Here is a 14,268-nt window from a genome sequence, read left to right as displayed (position 1 = left end):
CTCTGTTCTCTTTCAGTAAGAAAGGAAGACAGGAGGCTCAGGGCAGGGCCTCCAACCCCAATCTCCCTAAGGCGAGAGATCAAAATAGAGGGAGATAGGGTGTCAAAGGCCACCGTCAGGTCTAAAAGGACCAGAAGGGTGGTGTGGCCTTTATCGACTTGAGAGCGGATGTTGTTAACCACTGCCGTTAGGGCCGTCTCAGTACTATGGAAGCTCCTGAAACCGTGTTAGGAGATATCAAGAAGGGCCGAGTCCTGAAGAAAGGAGCTGAGAAGTTGATTAAGATGGAATTCAACATCTTAGCCGGGGCAGGGAGGAGTGAAATGGGGCGGAAGTTTTTCAAGACCCCTGGGTCTAGAGTGTACTTCTTAAGTAGGGGTTTAACGACCTCCAATTTCCAGGAGGATGGAAATACTCCCTCAGAAATCGCACAATTCATGACAATCATGAGGGAAAGAGTCACAACATCCCAGCAGGATTTGAGAACTTTAAGCGGACAGGGATCCAAAGGGGACCCTGATTTGATGTTGTCCAAGAGCTGAATTTTCAGCCCAGGAGTGAGTAAGGGGAAGGACAGAAAACTGGGCGGGATCCAACAGAAGTGCTCGGAGCTCTGCGTGAAGCCAGAGTGTCAGGAGGAGTCATACTCTGATTAGATAATTCAAGGGAGCTATAGATATCCACGATCTTAGAGTGGAAGAAGACCGAGATGGTATCACACAGATCTTGAGATTCCACTATAGGATCAGCTCCCTGAGGGGAAGACAGGGAATCTATGATTTTAAAAAGATCCCTGGAAGAGCTGAGGGAAACGGTAATCTTAGAAAAGTGGAACTTCTTTTCCTCCATAACAGCTAATTTATAATCTTTAAGTAGGAGTGTATGTAATTCCTTCTCTAGGGGATCCAGCTTAGTCCTCCAACGCCTCTCCTACTTACAACACCTTTGTCTCAACCTAAGTCTGTCCGAGAACCAGGGGGATGAAGGGTCCTTTCTCGCAGAGTAATGTTTCTTAAAGGGGGCCAGGATCTCTAACGCCCCTGAGAAGGTGCTTGCCAGTTCAAGAGCAGCAGAATTGGGAAACATCCTTTACAACGCAACTTTTACCACGCAGTGCTTTTAGATCGCAACTTTTACAACGCAAACCATTACAACGCATTGCACTGGGGGTGGCGCTCTAGGATAGGGAATAGATTTAATTTACTATCCAACACCTTCCCTACTATCCACGGGGACTGGAATTGGAATAGTAAATTAAACTATTCACTATCCAGCACCCCTCAACACTATGCGTTGTAAAGGCATGCGTTGTAAAACTTGCGATGTAAAAACATGCGTTGTGATGTCATACATCAGGCAGAATTGGCATCCTGCAGTTCAGCGGGCATACGTTTTTTCAGGTAAGGGGAGAGGGATTCATTATCGATGTTTTTAAGGTTTCTCCTAAGTTCCCACTTCTTAGTGTGCGGGAGAGGGGGAGAGGAGTCCAAAAGAGACAGCTCCAGAGGAACAGCCACGTGGTCAGACCAGGCTAGAGAGACTGGAGAGCCCACCTTCAACCCGGGGTCATTAGAGAAGACTCCGTCTAGGGTGTACCCAGCCAAGTGGGTGGGACCTACCACCCGCTGCGTGAGGTCACAGGAGCCCAGTGTGTCCAGTAGAGTATTAGTATCACTGGATTCCATGTTTTCCAGGTGAAAATTAAAATCACCAAGAAGGGTGATGTTGGACCTCTCAACAAATGGCTCTAGTAGCTTGATCATGTCCTGACTGAAGGAGGATCTAGGGCCCGGGTTCTGTAACACAGTAGACCAGAGAAAGAAATGGACGGGGTGGAATTGATAGAAAAATAAAGAGCCTGAAAGGCATCAGTAGGAGAAGACAGAACCTCAGTGCGACATGTGAGTATCTATATAAAGGATCCCTAAGCCTCCTCCGCAACGACCAATCCCGTCCAGCCTAGCGAGGGCATACCCAGTTGGAATGGCATCTATCAGGTCAGGCCCGAAGAATCAGACACCCAGGTCTCTGTGATAAAAACTCAAGTGGGTTTCCTAGCAGAAACAAAATCGCTGAAGGCCCTATTGTTTTTTATTAGAGACCTGGCGTTGATAAGAAAACCTCTTTCCGAGATAGTATTCGAGCCGGATATAGGGACGACTGGACAGGGCGACGCAGACCGACAATTACCATCTCCATACCCACTGCTACCACATCCACAGCCAGTCCTAGTTAAAAGAGCCTCAGGTGTAAATGAATGATGGCAGGGCTTAAGTAATGGTTTAAGGGCATACATAAGTTGTCTAGAATAGCATACACCTACTTGTGCGTCGACCATTCAGGGTCCAGCCACCCAGGCGCGGACTCAGCGCGGACGGGCGCAGACGGGCTGGACTTTGGCGTGACTTTGGCGCGCGTCCGCTGAGCGCGGAAGAAGTCATGAGAATTAAATAGGGCGGCGCCTGCAGGCGAGGCTAGCTCGTCACATAACATTGATTTGATTTAGCAATGAGGGTAGCGGCGTTTTTTTAGCCGGGGATCAACAGCCACTCAGGGAAATCTACCAAACCCAAACACCTAGGGGAGCCAAGGATGGTGTGCCTCACGTAGATCCCACAAAGAATGCTTACCCACAATGGCCTGTAAACCTCAAACTTTGCCTGAAACTGAACATTTTCCTTGTATTTCTGTGACCTAAACTTGAGGAATCAGCAGAAATCCACAAAATTCCTACCACCCAGCGTTTCTCAACTGTCCCAATAAAAATGATACCCCACATGTGTGACTGGGCATAGTGCCTGCAACAGGCGCACATCAAACCAAGGCCAATGGAAATTTCACAGAACAACTATAGGGGCACCAGTGCTGATGCAAATAGGGTTATGAATCAGAAATCTCCACAAGTAGTAGGCATATAACTACATAGATTTACTACTTGTTTTTGAAGCAGACCAAAGCCTTCAACACACAAATACATCAAGTAAGCATAAAGTTTCATACGCTAGTACTAAAGACATAACTTTACCCCAGTTAGCAATGGCATAGTGTCTTGTGTGTTGAAGTGAACATCCTGATGTATTTCAGTACTTTTTCAGCAGTTTAATAACATTCCTTGTAAATCATGCTATGAAACTTCACTGTGCCAGATACACAGTAACCCTGTTTTCTCCCGTCCAGTAGGTCTAAAGGCCAAATTTGAGCCGTCGTAGCAAAACTGAGGAAGAATAGCACATTATTTCTGGCCACTAAAGCAGACCTCTTGCAACACGTTCACACCAAATACATCCCTGTTGAAGTCTTGTCATCTCAGACTACCATCTGCTACGTGAATGACACTGCCCAGCAATAATTGCCTTTAAGTGGGTCTTTTCAGTCTACAGATCACCCAGTTCATCTAGGCAGCAAGCAAGGAAAGCAAAAGCAAGCAAGCGCGCACACACACACTCACACACACACGCACACACACACACACACAGGCCCCCCCCCCCCCGGTATGGATAATAAGACATCATAAGAGAATGGAAAATGAGGAATGAGATACTCACTGCTGTGGTGAGAGAGCCAGCCTTTTCGGTGAGCAATATGGTGAGGAGCGTGAGCTTCTTCGTAGGTTACCGGTTTGTCTCCTTTTCCAACCCGCACACGAGCAGCTCGATTCTGCACAGATTTGCCAGAGACAAAAGATATGAAGGATCACATTACAAAAAACTTGGGAGTGTATCTTGCCATGATGACCAAGTATCCTGATCTCCAGAGTCAACATGCATGTATGTGGTGACAATTAAAATGTGTGCCACTTAGTGTGATGGGAGATTTTCAAGTCCTACATGGTTCTTCTTTCACTTAAAAACCTGATTGCTTGTGCAAATACAATGCATGGTTTAGAAAATTATTAACTGTAGTTTAATAAAAAAAAGTCTGCTTAAGAAAAAAAATATATTGCCAATCCATTTTTCTTGTTGCTGGAACAATTATAAAGTGTAATTTCATTTCATCGTTTTTTAAGAACACGTTGCACAGAAATTAAAAACACATGTTCGATTCCTAGTTTTAACCGGATATCCATTTTCTCAGAATTTATAATAACCTTAGCTGCAGGTACATTTGAAAAAAGAGCAGGAAGGCTTGCAAAAAAGCTCAACTTGAAATCATCATGGTAGAAGGTTACTAAAAAGAGTTGAGAAGCTCAATTTTGCTTTATTACTTTGTACATTATTTACAATTGTGTAGTAATGTTTGACCAACATTTTGTGTGTTCCCAAATCAACTAAGATGCACAGATCTCAATGTTCAAACCTAGGTACATGAAGAAAATTCTCACTTCTTTAATTTTTCCAATAAGATCCCAGCCGGCGTACTTTATGCTACGCTCCACCTGTATTAATGCCACGTTATCCTGTAAATGTGTCTCCAAGACATAAGTACAACACACAGCTGTTCCACAAACCTGCTGCTGGACTACTGTGACCTACACCGTCCAACACAAATAGACAACAGTTAAGCTGTACAGTTCTGCCAAAAAATCCCACTCAAAACCCCCATTTTATCAATAGAGTTGATCACAACTGCTTTCAAATGTTGAATCAAGAGTTCTACAGTAAGAGGTCAACGTTCGCTGCAGATTCTGCCAGGATTTAGGCTCTCGAACTCCCACATACAAGGCCCGCAGAGAAGGCAGCATGCTGGCCTTACAGTTTGTCCTACTAGCAAGCGGATGCCCATTCCTCATTGCTTGTAAACATAGAGGCTTTGTGCAAAAAAAAGCAAGAATTAATAAGTGACTGCTTACAGATGTTTAGGATCATACAGCCAACAGCTGGGCAGCGATTCTTAAAAAGGCAAAAAAACGAACAAAATGGAAAAAAACACTCCCCCCCCCCCCCCAACCTTCTTTTGAATGAGGACACCCCTGTTCGAGGCATTTACAATAAATAGCACTCTCCAACAAGAGGAGGGGCTGCTACGTGGATAAGATACTAGAGCCTTGTTTGAATGGTCCATTCTGTGTTCTGTATACCCGGATACCAGGCTGCATACACAATGAAAATACCCGTCCAACTATTTCCCTCTTATCCAAACAAAAACAAGCATTTACAATGCAATGGTTTCGCCTTTTGAAAAGTTTGAGCTATTGGCATTGTAAATGACAATTTTTATTTATGTGTTGGTTTTGAAAATAAATAAATAAATGGTGTTGTCATTTACAATGCCAATAGCTTAATCTCTCGCAAATGCGAGACCTATAGCATTTGCAATGCAATAGGTCGCGTATTTCGGTGAGATCTTTATTTTACGTTTACTCAAAGAGTTGCCTGTATACTGTGTAGTGTAGATGGCTCTGTGGCTGTCGGTTTCTGTGTCTTACGTGTAAACGTGGAGGGCTCTGTATTTATTTCTGAGACATTGTGAAGGTTTCTGTACGTGTGTGCACGTGGAGTTTTCTGCATATTACGTTTACATGTGGTCTGGAGGGATTAGTATTCTGCGCCTGCAAGTGTTGTTTTCTGTGCATTTATTTTACTTGTGGTCTGAGAGATCTGTATATTGTGCCTGCAAGTGACGGAATTTGCACATTATGATTACATGTCCTGCGATCACTGTGTGCACATGTGAAAGTTACTGTATATTATGTTTACATGTGGTCTGGGTGCCTCTGCATGTAGGTTACATGTGGTCTGGGTGTCTATGCATGTAGGTTTCTGTCTCACGTACACACATTTAAGGGATCTGTATATTATATTGTGTGTACTTGTTAAGCTTTCTGTGTGTGTACATATCGTGGAGGTTTTTGTATACTAGATTTGCATACGATCAGCAAAATGTTTCTGCATGTGTTGAGTTCTGTATATTGTGTTTACTTGTGGTCTGGACACATCTCTGTGCATTGTGCCTAAATCTGGAGAAATCTATATATTGAGAATGAATGCAGGGAGACATGTATGTGGGAATGTGAGTGTTTCTGTATATAATATATTGTATGTACATGTGGTATGATGGGTGTGTACATCGTGTGTGCAACTGAAGATCACAGCAGATACATGTGGATTTTTTGTACTCTATAAGCATATGTGGAGGGATAGGTATATACGTAGAGTGAGATGTAGACTTTGTTTAAATGTTGGGAAGCTGCATATTATTATGTATGTTTACATATGGGGGCTTAAGTGTGCTTCATTTTAAAGTTGACGATCACAGTTTTGAACGCATGTAGTTGGCTCTGAGAATTGTTTACACGTGGCTGGCTGAATATCAGTTACAAGCAGAGCGGGCCACGCTATCACACGTTGGGGGTTCTCGTGTTCTCGTTACACCGTGGGATCAGTGGTCGAAGTGGGGGAAAAAAACGTAGGGGAACTGTGGGTGGAGAATCAGGGGGCGGGAATAACCGAAGATTGAATCAGTGGGCGCAGTCAGGGGCGTGGCTAGAAATAGCAAAACATACCAATTTTTAGTACGTTTAGCATTTCACTGACCAGTTACAGCTTATAACGTTATTTAATTAAAACAATGGATAAACATGTTTGAGGTTTAATTCAGGAAAAAGCAAACAGTCATAGGGAATACGGGTTTATGTAAAGCGTGTGAAATAGAAGCAGGAACAACATGTTACCTTAATGCTTTTACTCAATGTTCAGAAATCCATGATTATTTTTTGTCTCAAACATTGAGGTCATGAATACAGGGCTCCTCCTGTACACATGTGTTAACCAGGGCTCAGAAGAGTAAGGGATTCTTCAGGAGAATCTAGACTCACTTCTCCTGTCCCCGTCACTTCTCCTGTCCCCGTCACTTCTCCTGTCCCCGTCACTTCTCCTGTCCCCGTCACTTCTCCTGTCCCCGCCACTTCTCCTGTCCCCGCCACTTCTCCTGCCCCCGCCACTTCTCCTGCCCCCGCCACTTCTCCTGCCCCCGCCACTTCTCCTGCCCCCGCCACTTCTCCTGCCCCCGCCACTTCTCCTGCCCCCGCCACTTCTCCTGCCCCCGCCACTTCTCCTGCCCCCGCCACTTCTCCTGCCCCCGCCACTTCTCCTGCCCCCGTCACTTCTCCTGTCCCGTCACTTCTCCTGTCACTTCTCCTGTCCCGTCACTTCTCCGTCTCCTGTCCCATCACTTCTCCTTCTCTTGTCCCTTCACTTTTACTGTCCCTTCACTTCTCCTGTCCCTTCACTTTTACTGTCCCTTCACTTCTCCTGTCCCTTCACTTCTCCTGTCCCTTCACTGCTCCTGCCCCCGTCACTTCTCCTTCTCCTGTCCCGGTCACTTCTCCTTCTCCTGTCCCGTCACTTCACTTCTCCTTCTCCTGTCCGTTCACTTAATTTCTCCTTCTCCTGTCACTTCACTTCTCCTTCTCCTGTCCCGTCACTTCTCCTGCCCCCGTCACTTCTTCGAGTGGAGGATGGGCACATTTACTTATTTTACTTGGTGTGCATCAGAGGTTTACTGCAAAATGGGGGGCATTCTAATTTTCTGACTACTCCCTTGGTTGGATGGAGCAGTGAAGGCCGCTCTTTTAGGGAGTGCAAAGAACACTCTTATCACATGCTGCTTGCCATTATAAGTGTAGTTCAAAGTTCGGGGCATTTTGATGTTCTGGATTCTCCCCTGAGCAGAGCCTCACACCTTAAAGGCCGCAGGATCCCAGAGGAGGGCTTAAGATCACGTGGTCCTCCAGTTAAAGGGGCCTGGCACTTTAAAGGAAAACCCCATTCTGTTTATCGACCTGTATTTGAACAATCCCCAACAATAGGCATCCCACGATGTTCCCTTGTTCAATTTCATCTGCTGGGTGTTGAGACTAATGTAATATTCGCCGGATTTCCCCTTTAATACATCACGTACTGAGCAGCAAAACACACTTATAAAAACACAGCTTAGAGCACTAAGCAAAATATATATTCCATAAAACGCATTAGAAGAAGCAGACACCTTCGGGCACGCCTTTGACAGCCACAAGTGTTTTTACAAGTATACCGTCTATAACAAGCATTTACAATGCAATGGTCTCGGCAGCATTAAAGGTAGAGCTATTGGCATTGCTCATGAATTTTTTTATTTTAAATAATAAATAAATGGCATTGTCATTTACATTGCCAATAGCTTCATCGCTAAAACATATCGCTAATGAACATAATAAAAACGGTGTCAGGAAATCTCCCCCTGTCCTTGTTTACAAGTCCCCATTTGCCAATGCTCAGTCCCTGTCGCCTAGCAAATCTGTCCAATTGTATTTTGACACTTACATAACAAGTCATAGCATGTCAAATTGTATTGCCCTGTAAGTCACTATGAGATATCTCATGTGGTCAATGCCTCCTGCAAGGATTTCTCTGTAGCCTACAGGTGACAGGTCTAAATATTGGCCAAATAGTTAATATAGTCAACACAGTGGCTGCAGATATGTTTGTTTAATCTGACTCTAACAGCTTCAGAGTTTAGTAGGATAGTTTAGTGGATTAATGCACCTGCAGTATGTGTGGCTTGATCTGCAGATATTAACAAAACAAAATGTTTGTAGCTCAAACAGATCAAACGCTACTAAAAACCCTCCGCAAAGATTAACTGGTCAGATTGCAATTGCTTTTTGCTGTCTGTGGGTATTTAAACAGGGACTAATGGGGTGAGAGCTTTGCCCAGTGTTTACGGGTAAAAATGACACAATAATGAAGTAATACTATCACAAAAATAGACAGCATAATTCTGCATATGCATAAATCTTACAACCCTGCCGCATAATTTGGTCCTCCCCTGTCACATAACTTCAGTGGCCCTTCATATCGGTAAGGGTCCCAGTGCTGACATGGTGGCGAGGGCTCTCCCAGGGGCCGCTGTTGGACTGGTTTATCGGGGCCAACCGCGGGCCCTTGGCACAGTCCAGTGGCAGACGAGTGACAAGGAGGTATCACAAGAGGCGGGGGTAGGGAACGCTTCGCTATTTTTACCGCGAGATGGTGGAACGAGGGGCGGCTGGCGGCCTGACGGATCCGGAGCAGGGAGACGGATGGCAGGAGCCCAGCCACACCGCGCCGGGAAGGAGATGGAGAGATTAATTACAAAGCGTGAAAAGGGCGCTACACGGTTAAAACGAAGACGTAACCTTCCTTGAAGAATCCGTCGGCGGGGGCGTCGTGTCTGCTCTGTACATTGCCTCACTGACTCCCGGCCCAAGATCGCCACCCATTATGGTTAGAGGGACCAGGCCTTGAAAACCCAAAAACCGACATGTTTTACAAACACAAAAGAAGGACTGAAATTTGGCATCGACTGCAGAGCACAGAATGAGTTAAAAGCCAGCGCATATCACGATAGAACAAAGGCAACAAGGTAATATCAAGAAATTAAACGCAATGTTTACACAGTATCATCTGAGTTAACGAAACTGCTTTCTGCTAGGAGCAGCAGCATAGGTGGGCAGGACACGGAAAGCGGGGCAAAAGGCAGCGGGAGGGGGCGGGAAAAATACACGGACAGCGGGAGGAGGGCGGACACAAGCGGGTTAATACATTTACCAGGCCCTGGACAAACCCGGCCCCAACCCTACTCACCTGTGTGCGTCCAGAGCTTCCTGTTCCGATGATTTCTCTTCCGCTCCCGGCCCATCTGGACACCAGAGCACTATCTGCCTTCTCCACACATATGCGTGTTTAAGGCATGCGTGGTAACGCTTGCGGGCAAATGGCACGCGTGGCTCAGCCCGCGTTTCCCGCTGGATGGATATTCGTGCTCCGAGTAGATTCCCTGCTCTTGTGTGATCAGCGAGACACCTGTGAACACCAAACGCCCCCCTGTTGCCTTATGTTACCCAGCTGGAGCTTCCAGGGCACCAAATGGGGTGCCCCCAGAGCGTTGTCTGAGCAAAGGTGGCCCTGACTGCTACTGTCCTGGAGGAACGTGCTCTGCTTGTGCTGCACATCCAGTGTGCCTCTGCCTGCGCCGCTGCTGCCTGTGCTCTACCTGATACATGTCTGAGGGAAGCTTGCGCTGGTGGGTAGAGGATGGTTTATGTAAAGCCAGTTCTGTTTGTGTGTGTCGTGTACTGCAGGGGTTCACCCTGATGCTGCCGGCTGTGCACGTGAAGGGGGGGCACGAGTGTGTGTTGGAAGGGGGTGCCTGTGTGGAGTTGGGTCTATAATTGAAATAGCATTGCACTTCTGCTGCGGTTAGCCCTACCCTATCAGAAGGGCCACTGGCATTAAGAGATTGTGTGGCCGTGGCGTTTTCTGCATATTTATAGATGTGTTGCCTTTGACCCATTATCCACCATGTGTGGCTTGATCTGCAGATTTTAACAAAACAAAATGTTTGTAGCTCAAACAGATCAAACGCTACTAAAAACCCTCCGCAAAGATTAACTGTTCAGATTGCAATTGCTTTTTGCTGTCTGTGGGTATTTAAACAGGGACTAATGGGGTGAGAGCTTTGCCCAGTGTTTACGGGTAAAAATGACACAATAATAATGAAGTAATACTATCACAAAATAGACAGCATAATTCTGCATATGCATAAATCTTACAACCCTGCCGCATAATTTGGTCCTCCCCTGTCACATAACTTCAGTGGCCCTTCATATCGGTAAGGGTCCCAGTGCTGACATGGTGGCGAGGGCTCTCCCAGGGGCCGCTGTTGGACTGGTTTATCGGGGCCAACCGCGGGCCCTTGGCACAGTCCAGTGGCAGACGAGTGACAAGGAGGTACCACAAGAGGCGGGGGTAGGGAACGCTTCGCTATTTTTACCGTGAGATGGTGGAACGAGGGGCGGCTGGCGGCCTGACAGATCCGGAGCAGGGAGACGGATGGCAGGAGCCCAGCCACACCGCGCCGGGAAGCAGATGGAGAGATTAATTACAAAGCGTGAAAAGGGCGCTACACGGTTAAAACGAAGACGTAACCTTCCTTGAAGAATCCGTCGGCGGGGGGCGTCGTGTCTGCTCTGTACATTGCCTCACTAACTCCCGGCCCAAGATCGCCACCCATTATGGTTAGAGGGACCAGGCCTTGAAAACCCAAAAACCGACATGTTTTACAAACACAAAAGAAGGACTGAAATTTGGCATCGACTGCAGAGCACAGAATGAGTTAAAAGCCAGCGCATATCACGATAGAACAAAGGCAACGAGGTAATATCAAGAAATTAAACGCAATGTTTACACAGTATCATCTGAGTTAACGAAACTGTTTTCTGCTCGAGCAGCAGCATAGGAGGGCAGGACACGGAAAGCGGGGCAAAAGGCAGCGGGAGGGGGCGGGAAAAATACACGGACAGCGGGAGGAGGGCGGACTCAAGCGGGTTAATACATTTACCAGGCCCTGGACAAACCCGGCCCCAACCCTACTTACCTGTGTGCGTCCAGAGCTTCCTGTTCCGATGATTTCTCTTCCGCTCCCGGCCCATCTGGACACCAGAGCACTATCTGCCTTCTCCACACATATGCGTGTTTAAGGCATGCGTGGTAACGCTTGCGGGCAAATGGCACATCAGTGGAGAGGGAGGGGGGTGGTGAGGGAGCCATCATAGGGGGGCAGGACACGGAAAGCGGGGCAAAAGGACGGAAAGCAGACCTCGTGAGACGTCCGATGTCGAGAAGCGAGCTTCAAAATGGCCGAAAAAAGCTCCGAGATTTTTTCGGATTTGGGGGCGTGATTTTGTGGTTCTGAGTGACTGTGTCCGTCACTGTCTAAAGAACGCAAAAAATCACGCCCCCAAATCTGAAAAGGACGGGGCTACATCGGAGTGACTGATCTCTCCTCCAATGGCTGGCCTCCGTTTAGGAAGCCAGCCAATGAAGGAGAGACAGGGCAGGGAGGCGGGACCTGCTGCGCTACTGAGAGTCATTAAATCTCAGACCTAAGTCTGCGCAAGCGCAGCCTTTTAGGCCTTCGACCTAAAAATAGCTTGATCGAATGCAATGCTTTTCCTCACCTCCTCCGCGTCGTCGAAGTCAGGGTTGTATTTTCCAAACAGTAGATTACACTGCCCACAGCGCACCTCTCACGCCCCAGCGGGATTGTTTTAAAGTTTTGATTACACATTTGTGGACCCATCTCGTATATTTGTTGCACAACGAGCCATGGCCTGCACCCAGATACCAGAGACACCTCATGCAGATCTCGCTGGCATATGCTAAAGGCAGGCAGCGGGTGGGCGCATTGTCATTCCAAAGGGGATAATCAGCCTCAATCGGAATGACAATGGGCCCGCCCTCGGTCTGTGCGAGCTCAGGGAGGGGCTGCTGCAGCCTCTGGCGGTCAACAGAGAAGTGCGAGCAGCCCCTGGAAACTGAAAAAAAAGTTATCGTTTTTAGTAGGACTATTCTCTCCGTCCCGGGATGCTTTTTTCAAAGAAAGAAGTAGGGGAACGGCCTGAAATTATTTTTAGAAGTAGGGGCACGCCGTGCCCTTCCGTCCCCTCCCACTTCTACCGCTGCGTGGGATTAGTGCATTTTGCTTGCACGAGCCCGCGGGATATTCTCAGTCTTGTGGACGCGTGGAAGGACAGAGAGAGGTCCTGCAACTCAGCACGGTACTTGCAAACGGTAACAGTGCGGTTACATTGTAGCTACTGGGTTCACGTCAGCAGTCATTCCTCGTGGATCGGATGTCAGTCAGGAGTGTGATTCAAGGGCCTCGGGGACAAAGCCGAGGACTTCGAATATTGGCAGAACAATGGGGCGGGGTAAATGCAAAAAGGTACTCGTCGTTATGGAAGTTTTCCAATAGACTACTGAATTTAACTTAAAATATAACAGTTGAAAACGAACACGAGTCTTAATTGGAATGTAAAGGAGGGTGGGGCTGGGAGGGGCGCAATACGAAACTAACCAAGGCGCACATGGCGCTAGAGGGAACAGGATCCAAGACGTAGGGCCGGCCAGGGCGTCCAGGGCAGGCAGCTAAGCGTTCAGTGGAGGTGCACTGTTGTGTAAGTGCACAGGCTGCTAAAGTGTACAGGCACCTAAGCGTACAGGCTGCTCAAGTGTACATACATGAGAAAAGTGCAGGCGAGTTAGGGGCACAGACAAAGGTCCTATGCAGCTAAGGTGTACAGCGATCTAAGTGCACAGACTACTAAAGTGTTCGTGCAGCTAAAGGTGTACAGCGATCTAAGTGCACAGACTGCTAAAGTGTTCGTGCAGATAAAGGTGTACAGCGATCTAAGTGCACAGACTGCTAAAGTGTTCATGCAGCTCAAGGTGTACAGCAATCTAATTGCACAGACTGCTAAAGTGTTCTTGCAGCTAAGGTGCACAGCGATCGAAGCGCAAAGGCTGCAACAGTGCACACACAGCTAAGGTGCGTGTACGGGCAGTACCCTGTAGAGGCTGCTAAATCACGATAACAGTTTAGCTGTGAACCGGTTTCCCTGATTATGTTCCATTTTCCCGGTCATCGCCCGACAGACCCCCTCGGTTAACCGGCGGGCTGCCCTCGGACAGCGGGACATGTTGTAAGGCGGAAGCCGGTGACAGGACCTGTCAGCTCGGCAGGCGCGAGCCCTCATAACTTCACCGGCCCCGGATGCTTAGCGGCAAATCCTCGGCCGAGGCTGTGGAAATCAATGTGCTCAGGAGCCGGACCGCTGTCACTCCGGGGGCATAGGCACCTGCCAATACTTCTAAGCCTGTTAGCAAACATTGGTGTGACGGGGCTCAGAGCACACCCTGACGAGGCGCGGACACGCTTCCGGCACCAGACAGCGTAAAATCCCATCCGATGTGACTCCCAAGCAAATCACGCTGCGCATTAGCGCCCTGGCTCCCGAACGTTCTCCTTTAGGAAAGTGTGAATGCATGGCTAGTGTAACCACTACCCATACTTTGTCAATCCTTACTTCTCTAAAAAATAATGTTCTTATATTTGCTTTCTTTCTCTCTTTCTTTCTCACTTTCTTTCTTTCTTTCTTATGTCCTTCCTTCCTCGTCCTCTTCTTTTACTCTTACTTTCATTTCCTCACTCATTTCTATACCTCACCTACGACCAAAACCTTTCTTTCGTCCTTCCCCACTCTTTTAGCATTTCTTCCTGCCTTGATACCACCTTCCTTCCTTTCTTCCTTCATTTTCTTCCTTCCATTTTCATTCCTTTCTAGTCTTCTTTCGACCCTTCCTCTCTTTTACTCCATACCCACGCTCACTTACTTCCTGCTTTTCTTTCTTTCTTCCTTACTCACTTGTGTTTTCCTCCTTCACTTTTCCTTTCCTCTTCCCCTCCGTTCCCTCTTCCTCCTTCCCATTTCCTCTTCCCCCTACCTCTCGCCCCCTCCCTTCTTTTGCT

The 14,268-nt window shown here is 47.4% G+C and overlaps 1 protein-coding gene across 1 annotated transcript in view; it reads right to left on the bottom strand.

Moving 5' to 3' along the window:
- LOC147679852 (small ribosomal subunit protein uS3mA-like) overlaps nt 1–14,268 on the bottom strand; it is a 163,580-nt gene that overhangs the window by 43,481 nt on the left and 105,831 nt on the right. The window contains exon 3 of the mRNA XM_086943413.1: nt 3,546–3,657. Coding sequence (XP_086799539.1) covers nt 3,546–3,657 — 112 coding nt within the window. The remainder of the gene's footprint in view (nt 1–3,545; nt 3,658–14,268) is intronic.

Source organism: Lissotriton vulgaris, chromosome 11 (genome assembly GCF_964263255.1).
Source record: "Lissotriton vulgaris chromosome 11, aLisVul1.2, whole genome shotgun sequence".
In the NCBI taxonomy this organism is placed as follows: Eukaryota; Metazoa; Chordata; class Amphibia; order Caudata; family Salamandridae; genus Lissotriton; species Lissotriton vulgaris.
Note: the sequence above shows the minus strand (reverse complement) of the source record. Positions and strands in the feature narration are given on the sequence as shown.